The sequence below is a fragment of the Synchiropus splendidus genome, chromosome 12, assembly GCF_027744825.2.
Source record: "Synchiropus splendidus isolate RoL2022-P1 chromosome 12, RoL_Sspl_1.0, whole genome shotgun sequence".
Lineage (NCBI taxonomy): Eukaryota > Metazoa > Chordata > Actinopteri > Syngnathiformes > Callionymidae > Synchiropus > Synchiropus splendidus.
Window position 1 is genome coordinate 925,047 of NC_071345.1, and position 15,248 is coordinate 940,294.

General features: G+C 50.8%; 2 protein-coding genes across 3 annotated transcripts; both read right to left on the reverse strand.

Annotated features, from left to right (window-relative positions):
• Window positions 1-674: 674 nt before the first annotated feature.
• Window positions 675-6,880, reverse strand: LOC128768123 (microtubule-associated protein RP/EB family member 3-like). 2 transcript variants are annotated; one of them, XM_053880749.1, is made up of 7 exons: window positions 6,772-6,865; window positions 5,000-5,124; window positions 4,781-4,926; window positions 4,182-4,341; window positions 2,763-2,896; window positions 1,998-2,150; window positions 675-1,591 (listed from the first exon to the last, which is right to left on the reverse strand). In XM_053880749.1, exons 2-7 carry the CDS (start codon window positions 5,118-5,120, stop codon window positions 1,523-1,525), a joined length of 783 nt encoding a protein of 260 aa, XP_053736724.1. In that variant the 5' UTR covers window positions 5,121-5,124; window positions 6,772-6,865; the 3' UTR covers window positions 675-1,522. The 2 variants fall into 2 exon arrangements, with proteins under 2 accessions (XP_053736724.1, XP_053736723.1); XM_053880748.1 differs by having other exon boundaries at window positions 676-1,591; window positions 5,000-5,127; window positions 6,772-6,880.
• Window positions 6,881-8,841: 1,961 nt separating this feature from the next.
• LOC128768473 (neoverrucotoxin subunit alpha-like) lies at window positions 8,842-14,395 on the reverse strand. Its single transcript, XM_053881380.1, has 4 exons — window positions 14,309-14,395; window positions 13,497-13,603; window positions 10,013-11,482; window positions 8,842-9,482 (listed from the first exon to the last, which is right to left on the reverse strand). Exons 2-4 carry the CDS (start codon window positions 13,591-13,593, stop codon window positions 8,935-8,937), a joined length of 2,115 nt encoding a protein of 704 aa, XP_053737355.1. The 5' UTR covers window positions 13,594-13,603; window positions 14,309-14,395; the 3' UTR covers window positions 8,842-8,934.
• Between the last annotated feature and the right edge of the window lie 853 nt (window positions 14,396-15,248).

Here is a 15,248-nt window from a genome sequence, read left to right on the forward strand (position 1 = left end):
TTCCTCCAGTTTTGACGCACACAGTATTGTAAATTCAGATTTGACATCTAATGTGTTTGGTTTCTAAACAATTCATTTGGGGAAAATAGAGAGAGATAGTTGGTGAGTTTTGGGATTTGGTTTGCTCCTCTGCTGATGTTCTTTGTTAGTGGTTGGTGATGATGAAACCTGTCCTGGATTTCTTCCATCACAGCAGGTGTTCAGTCACTCCACCGTTGGTTGAACCTGACGATAGAAACCTACAAGTCTCATCGCCGAATCAGTCCACAAGTAAATGTATTCTGATGCTGGTGTTTTAGTGGAAGTTCAGCTGTTGAACAGGAAAACAGATTCAACAAGTATAAAACCAACTGAAGGCGAACATCATTTATACAGAGACGTGTATATATTGAGCTGTGTACCGCAGAAGTACTTCTCCAACATGCACAATGATTAGGTGCAGCTGCCTGGCCTGCCGCCATCTCAGGGCGGCACGTCCTGCAGTTTTATCTGAATACGATTTCTATCTGCAAAATCTTGTGAAAGGACCCGGTCTAAAAAATAGGTGGCCTGTTGATGACATCACTGTACGGTTCGGAACAATTCCGCACAGCTGGTGGAGTTACAGTGGCTGAACCACCGCGTGGTTGGTCCCAGTTTAGCTGTCACCTTGGAGACGGAGGAAGAGTGACGACAACCCAGCCTGCACTTCTAGAACCTCAGTCTTTATTTCACTGGATCAGTAACTCCAAATGATGCAGGTTTATCACATGGATACCATGGCAACAAACGGTGCAATACAATATATGCCCTCAGACGGTCCGACTGTTTGTCAGTCAACAAACTCCTCATGCTCTGCGACGCGTGGAACTTAAATACGGCAACAGAAGTAGCAGCTAAATGTTTAACTCTAACAACACAGTCAAACAGTTTAGTGTTTGTTAGGAGGAGTGAAAACCTGCGGCTCCTCAGGTGTCCGAGTCTTAAGAACAAGTATAAAATTGTTGTCGGATGTTTGTTGGCGGTTTGTCCGCTACATTAAGTGCGAGCTCTTGGATGGCCACTGTTTTAGAAGGAGCAAACAATAAATAAAACATAAATATAGGTGGTGAGCTGGCGACCTGAAGCGCCCTACTCTGGTGGACGACAGAGTGCTGCGTGACGGAGGAGATATGTCTGCGGTCAAATCTACTTTCATGTGTCTTCATCATCGGCGTGAGGTCGAAGTATAAAACACGAAACATCAGTCTGGTGCGCGCGTCACCTCACACAGACCGTCAGCACTTTCTCGGCTGCCGGCGCTCAGTGCTGCGTCCTCATAATCTCTTTGACCTCTGACAGCTGCCCTCTACTGGTCTCCAGGTCGAATAGCTGCTGGGCGCTGGTCCAGGCGGGCTGGACAAAGTGATCGGAGCTCGGCCGTACGGTGGCGGTGATGGACAGCCAGTGGGGCGGGGTGGGGAGAAATGAACGTCAAAATGGAGGCGGGATTAATATGTAAATCATGAACAGAGGGGTTAAAGGGCGTGAGCTGGTGAGGTGCTTATAGCTCCTCGTGGTCTCCCTGGGCGCCCTCGTCCAAGTCCTCGTCTTCTGGCGGCGCGAACCCCTCCTGCAGCACAAGGGCAACAGACACACTGAACACTGGGCTCACCTGAACCAAGCTGACACCCAGTTAGAATCACCCAGTTATTTTGAAGTTTTAACCTTCAAATTCAGGGTTAAACTTGCGGTCCCCACAAGGAAGGGCAAACATGTATGGGCGCACACACACACACACTCTTATCTCTTTAAATGACAGCAAAGCTCCAGCTCTGAACTCAGCACACAGTCGACCCTCGAACCAAACTCACAGATGACAACAGCAGCATTCACACATCCACCATGGCGTCACAAAGACGCCGTTCACACGCGCGTGTGTTGAGTCATTGTGACGTAGCGCGTCGCTCGGCTGCATTTCTTCAGATGGAACCTTCCAGTTCCAACAGCTAGCTGAACCATCTTCCGACGGGACGCACCTCTGTGGCGTAGAGAATGTCCACGATCTTGCTGATGATGGGATGGTTCTCATCCTCACTCTCCTGGCAGATGAGTTCGATGTCTCTCAGTTTTCCAAAGTAGAAGTCCCGCTCCTTCTCCAGACCGTCCACCGTCATCTTCATGTCCAGCAGCTGTTGGTGGAAAGACAACTTTGCTCCGTTAGAGAAATAAACATATCACTGCTCTTTGCTTCTTACATTTACAAAGAATCTAAAGTCAGAAGTTGTATTTCAGATCTCATGTTCACGATCAACCTGCCATAAATAAGAGCCTTATGATCTCAGTACCAGTGGCGTCGGAGTGTCCAACAGACGCTCGGACAACTCCTGCTCCCACACTTCTCAGACTGCAGAACAAGGGTCTCAAACTGGCGGCACCTCAGGATGTGGTTTCACAGTCCGCCCCTCGGTGCCCAATTCAAACATGGCTCTAACTCCCACACAGCCCCCAAGTCTTTGCCCCATGTGTCATGTAGAGAAAACATTGTGACTCTTAACAGATGACATTGAAGGTCCACCCTGGAATCCACTCCTTAAATTTGAGGTGCAGGTACCCCACTAACAAACACAGGATTTTGTGTCGCTGCCATTGTGGTGATGACTTTTTATCATGAAACATGCAGGATTTGATAAAGCCAACATGCTAACGTCTTCACGTAGACCATTCTTTCTTTAGATCTTCAGAGGGTCACTTTGAATGAATAACCCCAGATGAAGCCAAATGATGGAGAATGTCCGACTCACCTGCTGGTTGAGCTCGATGAGCTCAGCGTCGACTCCGTTCCTGCTCACGGGGGCGCTCCTGCGTGGCGGGGCGTTGATCTGCCTCTGGGGTGGCGGGACGCTCTTGGGGGCGGTGGGGGACGTCCTCATGGGGCCTGTGGCAGAGGAACACGGGTGAGCGTCTCCTGTCACGGCTCCAGACTCGCACACTGTGACCACTGCCCCCCTGATCTCGGCTCTGCACCATGGACCCCTCCTACCTTCAAAACATGCCCGTGTTTTGGACTAGCACCATGGATTTGTCCTCCTGGTTTTAAGTGTGCTCATTGGTGCGAGGTCACAGAGGCAAGCACTGAAGATGATGATGATGATCGTGCCAGACTTGTGTTTTACATGTTTATAACTAGGGACGCGCCGATCAGGGTTTTTGCTGCCCATCACTGATACCGATCAGCATTTAATTTGATGTGAGACGTCACAGTTTGGTGAGTCTCTTGAGACTCTGCCATGTCTGTAAAATATTTCCATCCCGGCCGCTTGTAGTGGGACTCCGAGACAGAGAGCACTGCAGTTATGAAAGCTCACACTCCGGACGTTTTTAAAAGTTTCACATTCAACGCGGCACCTGACTCCAAAATGGCGACGGATCCGGTCATTTCCGTCTCCGTACCAGAAAAAGGCTGCTCATCTAGCTCGGTGAAATGAATGATTATTTCTTGGTCAATTAGCTTAGCGTTCCGAACGTCACGCTCGGACCGGCGGCTGTTGCTAAGCATTAGCTGCGCTAACAGCTGCTGAGGAACCTGCGGTCTCACTCTGACGAGCCCAGAAAACTCCTCGTGCTCCGTCAAGTGCTGGAGCTAGAAATGGCGTGTTTCATTTGAAGGCGCTTCCCTGCGCAGCACTGTCCCCTGCATGTGCTGCAGGATCTTCATGGCAGACAGCTGCCTCACGGCTGCTGCCCAGTGAGCAGCATCCAACGGTCACTACCTGTCACTGCCGATCACGATCGGTGACCGATCGATGGGAGCATCCCTAGTTATGACTCTATTCAAGCAAAAACACCCACAGAAGTGACCTGGTTTAACTGTAGTTGTTGCAATCGTGTGTTCACGGAATCACACAAACGCACACACAAGCTTCGTCACATTCGGCCCGTTTAAGTTCCAAACTACAAACTGAGCGCTGCAGCACTTGTTAGCTCCATCAAACACCGAGCGTCCGCCTGGATCAACAAATCAAGTCAGTGTCTGTGTCAATACACATCCTGCTTTGTTAGACACACACACACACACACACTGGTCACACTGGGCTGGATGTTACCTGGGCGGATGGGTCTCTTAGGTTTATGAGTCAAGGGTTCACCTGTTAGTGGTGGGATGTCCTTGTATTAAGAGATGAAGAATGTTTTTCGCATGGCGCCAGAGGCGGGACTTGTACCTTGGCTGGGCGGCGGCGGCGTCCCCTCCAGACCTTGTCGCAACTGCAGCGGGTCGTACTCTTTCCCGTCGTAGTTGGCGTCGAAGAACTTTTTAAACCACTGAAGGAACTCGAAGTTGTCCTGGAACTTCCCCTTCACCAGCCGCTCCACGGGGATAATCTGTCGGTAATACACGTGTCATTACTATAGCCAGCCGGCGGTGCCACGTGAAACTGTCTGAGGTCAGGAGGTGGCGCTCTCAGTTTGACAAGTAGGTAAGGTTCCATTGAAAAGGTTCTTCAACTACAGAGATTTTGGAGGAGAGAGTGCCCTCTAGTGGGCTCTGGAAATGAGGACATCATCACTGGAGCGACACAATCCTCCATCGACTTCAGATCAAAGTGACCCTGTGCCTCATCCCCATCAAGCCCTCAAAGACACAGTGTGTTTATGCATGTAGCCATTAGCGTAAGGAAGCTGTCCTAGCTAACACCAGGGTGGTTGGAACATCATGAGCCTCCAAGGGTATAATCGGCACTATCATCACCGTGTCAGTCCAAAGAATCCGTACTGTCACAACACAAGTGGCTCCCTCTGTGGGCGTCCCGCCGGTCCATACCTTGTCCACGTTCATCCTCTTGAACGAGGCCTGCAGCACCTTGAAGTTGTGGATGTATTCGTGCTCCAGTTTGGCGTTGAACTTGACCTTCTTCATGAGGATGCAGCCGGGGAACAGCATGTCCATGAACTGGCAGTACGCCGCCCCTGCAAACACCAGGCCACACTCAAGCCACGGCCTGCTGAGTCACGGCGAGACGGCGAGGAGGCGGAGCCTTACCTGTGCCCAGCTGCTCGATCTTTGTGTAGGTGAGCTGCAGAGAGTCGTTGACCCACGCCAGCATGTCATGACGACTCAGGTTCTCTATGGTCATAGAGGTGGAGTAGACATTCACCGCCATCCTCCTGCTGAGCACACAAACCTTTGGTCCTTTTGCTGCTCGTGAAGCCTGTTGTTAGTTCATTGGAGAGCCATTAATCTGAGCCTCGGCTAATCCTCTCCAGCAGTTCAGCGGCAGCCAACTATGCTACCGACTCACAGAACCAACTTCAACATCAGTGCAGAACCTGCTGGTCACACTGGCTTCCCTTCTGAAGATGAATTCTGCTGAGACTGCGGCTGAGATGATTCTAGCGTTGCAGATCTTAACTCAAAACAGCGCCTGATTCTTTCATCCTCGGCAGCTTTCCCCAACAGAAATCATGTGATCAATACTGGTTCCAACTGGACTTCTCAGGCTTAAAGGAGATTTAAAGGGGGAAAGGGAATTCAATCCCACATCAACAACTTGGGAAACTGGGACTGCTTTTTCCTCTCTGGTGAGTGTGTGCCCGAGTGGACGCAAAGTCCAAGCAACAATTCCGTGAAAATGAGGTCTGAGACAAACAAAGTGGTAGTCAACTGAAATGCAGCAAAACAAGTACAGCTTTTTGGCAGTGTAACGCAAATCAACTAGAAGAAAATCAGAGAAAATGTTCGATCATTCTATAATAGAGCCAGAGAAAATCTAAGGTCAAACATGAATGACACGGCCTTATCAAAACAATGATATGTCACAGTTTAAAGCTGAAAATCGATAGAAAATACACATTGATCTGGTAGCAGCTCTGCAATATAAAGTGTGGACTTGGTCTGAAATATGGACGAGACATCAAGATAAATGACTGTGAGATTCAGTTAACTGGTCTCTAACTAGTTAACTAACTGTGACAATTGCTCCCTCATGAGTGAAAATACAGGGTCATTGCTTCAACGTATGAATATGTCACTGGAGCCCATGGAACTGTGACGAGTCAACACTGGTTCACAGATAAAATATGTAAATAAAAATCAATCAATCATATCACAGTGAGAAAGTGGAGCATCCGCGTGTTTGAGTCCGCAAGGAGCGAGGAAACGAAGAGTGGTGCCGTGAAACGAAACGAAAGACGAAGAACTCTAGTCAGCTGTCGGGATAGAACGGCTTCGCTCCTCACGGTCCAAGAGACAAGATCTCGACACGCTGCTGCCGTGGCTGTAATTCAGCCCCCTAAACGCCAGTCTTCACTCCCTCGGTTCCACTACGACAATGTCATTACTGTTGTTGTTGGGTAATACCACGTCACTGCAACACAGTCAGGCGAGGATGGAGACTTTTGTCGTGGTAATTGTCACTATTACTTTTAAAGAGAGTCAAACAAAACTGCCGTTTTAACTTCACTTAGGGACTTTCTGACAGTTAGCTCGCCGCTAACCGAGCTAACTGGCTAACTTCTGCTAACATTAGCCGTGTTGCTGAGTTGCTATTTGCGCCGCGTCTGTTGGATTCCGAGTCTTTTCGCTGAGGTTTCCGCGCATCTGGAGCCACCGGGGCGCAGGAAGCGCTCGGCCGCAGCGGCTGCTTTCCAGCGGTGACCCCCTCTGGAGGCCTCGGCGGTAACGCTCGCTGCTGGGACACCGCGGCGGACTCAGACGCTCGTCCGACGAGCTCCCGAGTCCACGCAGCGCCCGGGTTTCCTTCAGACAGGCCACGGAACACGAAGTCAGAGGACAGTGGCGGGACAAAGACTCACTGTAGCGCGGCTCGTCGGCTCTCAGGCGACCCGTTGTTTGGCTGGACGCTTCCTCCGCAGGCTGCTCCCCAGTGAGCTGCGGTCCACACGCATGCGCACTGCGGCTGCGGGACTCGCTCGCTGCCAAACTGGCACCGAACCAGAACCGGTCCTGTTCATGAAAAACAGCTACAAAGCATCAAGACGAGACGCCGTTTTGTAAACGGACCACAACACAGAGAGAAAGAGACTGTAAGGACAAACTCATTAGTCGTGCTGTCATTTTAACGCGTTAATTCGATGAATTCATTCCGCCGCAATTTAACGCGTTAAAAAGTTAAACGCAATTAATTGTATCAACGGTTCTTCATTTTGCCTCATTTAGAGGCGTGATATACGTCTATTATTGCTATGTTGAGCTGAAGACCGCCTTATTTTATTTCAGAATTGTATTGATTTCACTGTATTTGTATCACATTTTAGAAAGCAGCCGTCGGTCTTGCAGCTGCTTCCGCTTCTGCCTGGATCCTGCCTCTCCTCACTGGCGGCATGACGGAGCTCCATCACTGATGGTGAATGATAGAAGCTTCTAGAGTTGCCTCTGCAAGTAGAAGCTGGACAGTCTTGTGTATGTTGCCATCTGTGATGATGTTTTTACTGTTTTGACACGGTCTTTCCTCATAAACAAATAAACATGGGACCGGAGACAAAGCTTTACGACAGCTTACAATGACACTCATTCACCGCCAAAAACAAATATTCTAGACTTACACACAGCTGCTTTTAGAAGAGCTGAAGTTGACACGTGCCGTCTGACGGAAGGGACCCGGTTGAGGAAGGCTGCCCAAGAGTGTGAAATTTACTTCTCAGAGTTTACAAGTTGGCATCAATTCAATAAGCCTCCAAACGTGTCCTGTAAACACGGTTGATGTTCCCTCGTGCTTCTGCTGATCACATGACGTCAGGATGGTCGTGATGTTGATGCTCCAGGTGGAAACCATGGCAATGGTGAAGCTGCTGAGCCAGAATCCTGCGTCTGTGTTCGACTCCTCTGTCATGGAAGACATTTCTGGGATGTCACTTCTTGGTAGTCACTGTCACCAGTGAACGGACAACATCTCCCAGCAACATCGCTGCATCACACCTGTGTGATTGGATGAGTGACGTGAAAAGAATATAGAATATACAGTGGTACCTCGGTTCTCCACCACGATCCATTCCAGTCGGCCGTTCGAGAAGCGAATTGTTCGAAATCTGAGTGGATTTTTCCCATGACAATGAATGGAAGACGAACTAATGCGTTCCGAGCCTTAAAACAGTCTTTTGTAGTAGTGAGTGTAGAGTGTCTGCTGCAGGTGGCTGTTCCTCTACGTGTGTGTGGCCGCTGCATGTGGGAGGGGTTGCCCAGTGAGTGACGTCTCTCCAGGAGGGAAGAGGTGCCCGGTGCGTGTCCAGCTCTGAATGTGCGCTTCTGGGCAGTTTGGCTGTGACAAAGTCATAAACCAAGTCACACTCTGTCCCAGACTGGCCTCATCCCTGTCCCAGCTCCAGCCCACAACAGGACATCAAACCCTGGAGTGAGCGCTCCAGCACCTCCCCTGTGACACTCTACCACGGTCCAGTGTGGAGACAGGAAAGGTTTGACACCTCAATATGAAGAACAAACAGTCAGTAAATGGAGCTAACGGGACACGTCTGCACACAGGGGCTGCGTACTAATAACAAATCGTGTCGTGGGTCAGCTGATCGGTCTGCGGGCGTCTGGCTTTTTTTGGGGGCGTATGAGTTCTGGATTTTCATTTGAAATCCAAAGCAAAAAAATCTCGAAATTCGAACTCCAATTTGTTCGAAGTCCTGGACATTCGAAAACCAAGGTACCACTGTATATATGTACATATGGAGATACTAAAAATGCATATGCTAATGCTAATAGAGAAAAATGCAGTATACTGCATTCTCCTATCTTACTCCATGTCACAGCGTCTGGTGGGTTCAATCTTTCATTAAAACAAGGCATCATCAAGCAGTTTATTCAATATCAGAAGATAACTTGATTACTGTGATCAAAAGTAAAATATCATTTTTCCCATAGTTGCAGACAAAAAGCTTAATGACATCACAAGCTTGATCAACTGACCAATCAGATCAGGTCAGTTGGCAGGGTGGCCAGCAGGTGGCGCTGACTCACTCAACTGGGCAGAAGTGGATGGAGGTGCCTTTGCTTTCCAGGCGGCTCCCTGGGAAAACTGGAGCTATGAAACTGCTGGTGAAAGTGAGCAGGTGAGTCAGCTCACAGGAGGAGACCTGGTAGAAGCTCAGAGTGCCACCCGGCCAGTCCAGAAACACCCCCACTCGCTTGATGCCCGTGGAGGGCAGTGGGATCTCAAACCACCCATCGTCATGGCCCCAAAAGGATGCGCCGTGAGGGTTGTATTTCCCGAAACACCAGGACTCTGGGTTTTTTCCAAACCAGCTAGCCTGCCCTTCCTTGCGGTCCATCCTCTTGTATGCTACCCCAACACAGACGTCCGTGTGGATCCCGTCGCTCCACTCCACCTCCCAGTAGCAGCGGCCGGTCAGTCCCTCGCAGCACATCACCTGGTGCACCTGGTCAAAGCGCTCTGGATGATCTGGGTACTTCTGTTCTGCTCCATGTGTGGCTTTCTTCTTGTTGTCGGACACAACGATGAACGGGTTGGCTGTGTTCAGGTCCAAGGTGAGGTCAACAGCGTCTGGTGGGTTAGAAGAATGGGTGTTTCAGTTCTTCTGGAAAGGTCATGTGATCAGACTCAAACAAAACATTCCCCACGTGTCTCATTCTGAGAAGCACGGCCACATGGCATCAGATCAACAGGAGGTGCAACTTGTAGTCACGTCAATGACCATGAAGACAGAGGTCGGAGGTGTGTCTTCACTGGACCTGCCTCTGGATTGGCCCGGTGGCAGGTGATTGCACTTTGCAACAGAGAGGCTAGAAGGAACCTTGGAATCAGGAGAGTCGGTGTGGGGAAGTAAACGCTTCACACTTGGCAAGAGCTATTGTCTTAGGTCCTGGTGAGGACATTTGGTCATTGTGAATAAACGCAGTTTGTGGAAACGTGGACTCCTGATCATTGACAACTACCTGGAACAACGAACACGATTGGTAGGATTAGATATTCTCGCCAAATGTTAGGATCAACAGAAGGATGAGAATATTTTCCTACACTAAGAAACCTGGAGAATAATGAAAGCAAAATGGGAGAAACGAGTGTGAACTTACACCACATGAGATCTTGTTTGTTTGTGATGTTCCTTGGGTTACCAGGAGGCTTCGGCCTGGAGAAGTCGTCAGTCACCAGTGCACCACTGTGGTAATGGTAGATGGTGGCGCCCTCATATTTGGCATTTGGCAAGATGGCCATGAAGAACTTCACACCCCTGCTGCCCTTCAGAGCTGCTGCCATCTCACGGATGTGGTTGGCCTTTTTACGTACGATGGGGGAGAGGGACCAGGATCTGGGCACAGCCGTCTCTTGTCCAGGGTCCAGACTGGAATCCAGGTACTTCGCCATTTCTTCCAGCTGTGGATCCTTGGTGTCCAGGGATGTGAAGACGTAGCAGAGGGCATCGTGGACATTTGCATCCAGAAGCTCTCTGTCCAACTCTGACTGACTCTTGACAAGCTTCACATTCGTGCCGTCCATCATACGCACAATGGAGTGCATCAACATAATATCCTGCAGTCTGTGGTCCATCCACTGTCTGAGCTTCTCCTGCCTGAAAGGTGATGTGTCTCTGTCCTGGAAAATACGCATCAGCTCCTTTTCGTCCCCCGAACCTCCACGGAGCGCAGGGAGTTTGGCTGACAAATCTTGCTGGAGAACCTCGATGTAGCAGCTACAGAGGTTATTGAATAGGAGCAACATGCGGCCAAGATCAGGGAAGGCCTGGGCCATGACCTCAGTCTGCGCTTCATTGCACTCGCTCTGGAAGTGCCTCAGATCCTCCAGAACCTCGACTGCTTTCCTTGCTAACTGAGGGGTGATGTGCTTTGTCACCACAGGAGCTTTGGGGTACAGCTTCACGAGGGGAAGCATCCAGACCGTCAGTGGAGCCACGGCGTCCTTGTTCTCCCTCAGCAGCTTAGGAAGGTTCGCACAGGTCTTCACAGCTTCCTCAAATGTAGAAGGGTTGCTCTCCAGAAGGACGTCCCCGTAGAAGGTGCAGGAGAATTTGTTGGTCAAATCTTTCTCTGTCTCCGACAGTTTGATGTCAACTTGACCCTCAATATTGAATAATGGGATTTTTTTCATCACCGCGTGAATCTGACCCTGGATGTTCTGGACTGAGCTGGACTCCAACTTCTCACTGTCAAACGTGAAGAAAGCGTTGGCGCCGTAGACAATGGCGGTGACCACATGAGTGGCGAGGTTCATGTCGATGAGCTCCCTCTGCTGGTCATCTAGTTTCCTCAAAGAGGTCAATGCCAGCTCCCTGAACACAGTGGAGGCCTGGTACTGGAAGGTGGCCCTGCACTGATTCTTGAACTTCTTGTGGTCGTTGAGGTATTTAGCGGAGCCACTGACTTCGATCAGTCCTCCGAGGAAACTGGCCTTCAGAGACGCATCAAAGTCCAACAGTGAAGTCTTGGACTCCAGAGAGTCTGAAGCCAGGACCTGGAACTGGCTGCTGGGTTTTCCAGTCTCCACCGTGTTCTTGGCCAGGACTTTTGGGTTCCACAGTGACACACCTGTTGAAGTCACACCAAGACATGAGGACAAGCACCACCTTGACTCACACGTTTCATTGTGATAGTCATGTGGTCATGAAAGAAGTACATGTTGAGCTTCTATTTAGACTCTGACCGGAGTCAGTCATTCCTGCACCATATCCAAGTCAGATGAATGGCCTCCAGCGTTATACTGTAGCGATGTGGAGTTTCTTCCAAAGACCATGCATTGGTTCCGGAGTGGATGGTTTTATTACAGAATGAATGAACAATCAAAAACTCCCAACATGTTCGTACCACAACACGCCGCTCCTCCGAGCTCCTAAAATCAAAACTCACCCATGCACACATGCGCGTTCCCCCAGAAGACAGGGAAGAGTCAAGTCTCTAAAGTGGGGAGACAGCCGATGATGCCTCCCTGGAACCAACTGGAACCAACTGAGTTATCAGGGGACCTGACAGTCTGCACCATCACTGGGTCCTGGCAGTCGAGTCTGCTGAGCCAAATCCACAGGAGCTGGCGCTCAGGAAGCAGGGAAGGGAGTTACCTCTGTATGGTGCCAATCCGTCTGTGTGCAGGACCACTTTCCGGCCCTCAGGGGCTAACTGCACCCGATAGACTACCTCGCCCTCCCTCTCCAACACTCGGCACGGCCCAGTCCAGTGGCTCTCTAACTTGGGGCACAGTCCGTTGGGGCGAGTACATAGCGGTTACCACTTTTCGCACATGGAAAGGGCTCCATAATGTCCTCTGCCACCCTCTCCATCGGTGTGCACGTGACTGATCCAGAGGCCCAATGTGAGAAGAACAGGCATCACAGGCTCTGCAGAAATCAGTGACATCCCTCCGCTGCAGAGCCCAGTTGAAGGGTCTTGGTGACCTCCCCATGGACTAACAGATCGTCTCAGTAGACAAGGCACTGACGACGCGGAGGCCCAGCTAGCACACCATCCATCAGTCTTTCAAAGGGAGCCGGTGCATTACAAAGGCCAAAACTGAGGACTCTCAACTGTCACAATCCACTGTTCGTATAGAACGCAGTCTTTGGCTTCCAGTCCTGCGACAGCGATACCCGCCAGGATCCACTGCGGAAGTCTAAGGAGCAGAACCAGGAGGATCCCACATCTAGATCCAAGGCCTCGTCGATTCTGGGGAGCGTTCTCAGACTCAGTCTCCAGAGATGCTCCCTCAGGAACCAGGACAGGCCACACAGGCGTCGCATTTGACCACCAAGGCTGTGCACCATGTCCCCTCACTCGCCCCTGGTCACATGCGCATTTCCCCAGCACACAAACGTCACAAACTCAGGGATGTTACATGAACTCACCGACCTTTCCTGTCGTGATTCTAGCCAGATATTTCTCCCCATCACATGTCCACAGTTTGACGGCTGGCAAGGACATGGCCTCACATCCATTGAGATGTGTCCCACACCGGGTGGGCCATGATCCTGGTCAACAGAGCTCACGTCGGGATGACGTCGGGGGTGAAACCACAGCAGCCGGTCCAAAACACAAATGTAGTTTTCAAACATGAACCTGACTCCTGGGTGCAGCCACGTCTGATCACGTCCCGGGTTCTGCCCCAAAACTTTACTGACAGAAGGTGTTCTTGCACCTGGTTATTGCACATCAACTGCTGTGTGTGTTTATGTGTGAAAGACATGGGAAACACCGATCCAGTCTCACACGCCGCTGGTTTCCCTCTGTTCACGCGCATGAAACCTCCGCCCGCTGAATGGAGGCCATCGAAACTGGCCTCGCTCTGTTGGCTCCACTGGCTTCTGATCTGAGCCTCCAGTACTGGACTCTCCATGTGGATGTCACCACTAAGACCCGCCCACAAAAGAGTTTTGTGACAAGACACTGAGCTTGTGAGGACATTTTAGTCGGCCAGGTTTGGAGGATGAAGCCTTCAAAATGATTCCTGGTCCAGCTGAGCCATGGGTTCAGGGGGAGAGGCTGGGGAAAGGGTGGTGGCCAGGAGAGGTCCCCACAAGGACAGGGAGAGACAAGTGTGTGTGTGTGTTCTCACCTGGCACCGGCTTTTGAGTCCGGGCGTTGTACATCATTCCTAAGGTGAAAGGTCGACCCAGTGCAGCCACCTTCACTACTGCGTCTGAAGAATCCATGATGCTGAAACTGAGAGGACAGGGTTCACATACGGGACACACATGCTTCTACTGCTATCCTTGTGAGGACCTCACAGGGCCATAACCCTGTCCCCAGCCTCTCCCCCCTGAACAGTTTATTTTGACGTCTTCATCCTCAAAGTGAGGTTTGGACCTGTGGGAACCGGCCAAAGGTCCCCACGTAGGCCTCAGGTCCCCAAAGGATAGTGTTTGGTCTCCACAAGGTATAATAAATGAGTACCCACACATATTTTGAAGTCTTCATCCTCAAATTGAGGCTTAACCTTGTGGGGACCATCCAAATGTCACGTCAAAATATGTGTGTGTTTGTACTTGTTTATTTAGCTGGTCAGAGACCTCACAGGGCTAGTGTCTTGTCAAGAGTCAAAGTAGGACAAACAACCCCACGCAACACACACACACAGACAGGGCCAGACCACATGAGAGGTGTCCTCCTTCCAAAGTCTGTGAGACTTCAGAAGAAGCTCAGACCACGGATGGATGTCCAGACGTCCGCGTCATCCGCAGGACCCACTGACGGTCCTCACAGCCAGCGTCGGCAGGATCTCTTTCTCTGTTTAGGTTTCAGATCCAACACAACGGTGTGCTTGTCACTGGCTAGTGGGGAAGAACCGCCGCTGCCAGGTTCAGCCTCAGTGGCCGATATCATATCAGGAAGTAGCATGTTTCTAACAGGCAAAACACACACACAAACCTGAGGTGCTGAAGACTCTGGAGCGGCAGCAGGACGTGAGCAGGAGAGCAGGCTGCGGAGGCTGAGAAGAGAAGTGTCAGTGTCAGGCGGAGGCGCAAACTGTCAGTAAATCAACCACTTCCTCCCTCCCCCATATACCCCCCCCCCCCCCCCCCCTTCCCCCCACACCTGCGGTCGGACAAGAGGCGTAGACGAAACAGTTCGGTGGAACTAGTCTGCTTTTCTGAGAAGCTTTACTGTGTCCCATCTCTCACCCTGACCCTGGGCTCAATCCATTCCTCCTTGTTTTCAGAACTCTTGAGTGCAGACGTCACGGTCGTTGCTATGTTCTCGCTGGTTATCTTCAGTGTCACTGTGTGCCCCTCCCATCTGCGGGGCTGCAATGGGGCCAGCTTCCACTGGCATTGAAAAAATCTATATAGAAATATATTATATCTATATCTATATGTATCTATCTATATATATATATATATATATATATATACACTTTCATTTCTGTTTTTACCAGGTGAGGTCTGGGGCTCCACACGTGCGCCACGTCGACCAGTTCAACTCCACTTCACAACACTGCAGTGTCAGGGAGACGCCGCGCTGATCTTGGTTGGACTGGCGACCTGCAGGGGAACATCTCCAGCTGTCTTCTCCAGCCGGCCTGGTGTGAGTCAGTGAGCAGGCATGACCTCCTGAACTGACCTCCAACACCCATGTGACCAGCACCGTCAGGGTCGGAGAGCAGCTGCCCTCAACAAGGAGCCTGAAGATACGGCTGTGTGTTTGGGCGCTGCTTTGGAGGCCTCGGCTGACGCTGCGTGTGGGCTGCGGCCGGCTCGCTCAGGTGAGTGCACCTCACCACGGTGCATGCCCGGCTCTCTGAGACCCACGGCCAGTGATGCTTTTGTGTTCCGGTGACCATGTCACGGTTCCACCAGCAACTCTGACA

Excerpts from the sequence above, each read along its gene's own strand:
- LOC128768123 (XM_053880749.1), bottom strand. The coding sequence starts at position 5,120 with ATGGCGGTGAATGTCTACTCCACCTCTATGACCATAGAGAACCTGAGT. Across the intron at positions 4,927-4,999 it reads GATCGAGCAGCTGGGCACAG|GGGCGGCGTACTGCCAGTTC; the intron begins GTAAGGCTCCGC and ends TGGTGTTTGCAG. Across the intron at positions 4,342-4,780 it reads AGAGGATGAACGTGGACAAG|ATTATCCCCGTGGAGCGGCT; the intron begins GTATGGACCGGC and ends TATTACCGACAG.
- LOC128768473 (XM_053881380.1), bottom strand. The coding sequence starts at position 13,593 with ATGGATTCTTCAGACGCAGTAGTGAAGGTGGCTGCACTGGGTCGACCT. Across the intron at positions 11,483-13,496 it reads GACTCAAAAGCCGGTGCCAG|GTGTGTCACTGTGGAACCCA; the intron begins GTGAGAACACAC and ends TGACTTCAACAG. Across the intron at positions 9,483-10,012 it reads CAAACAAGATCTCATGTGGT|ACGCTGTTGACCTCACCTTG; the intron begins GTAAGTTCACAC and ends CTAACCCACCAG.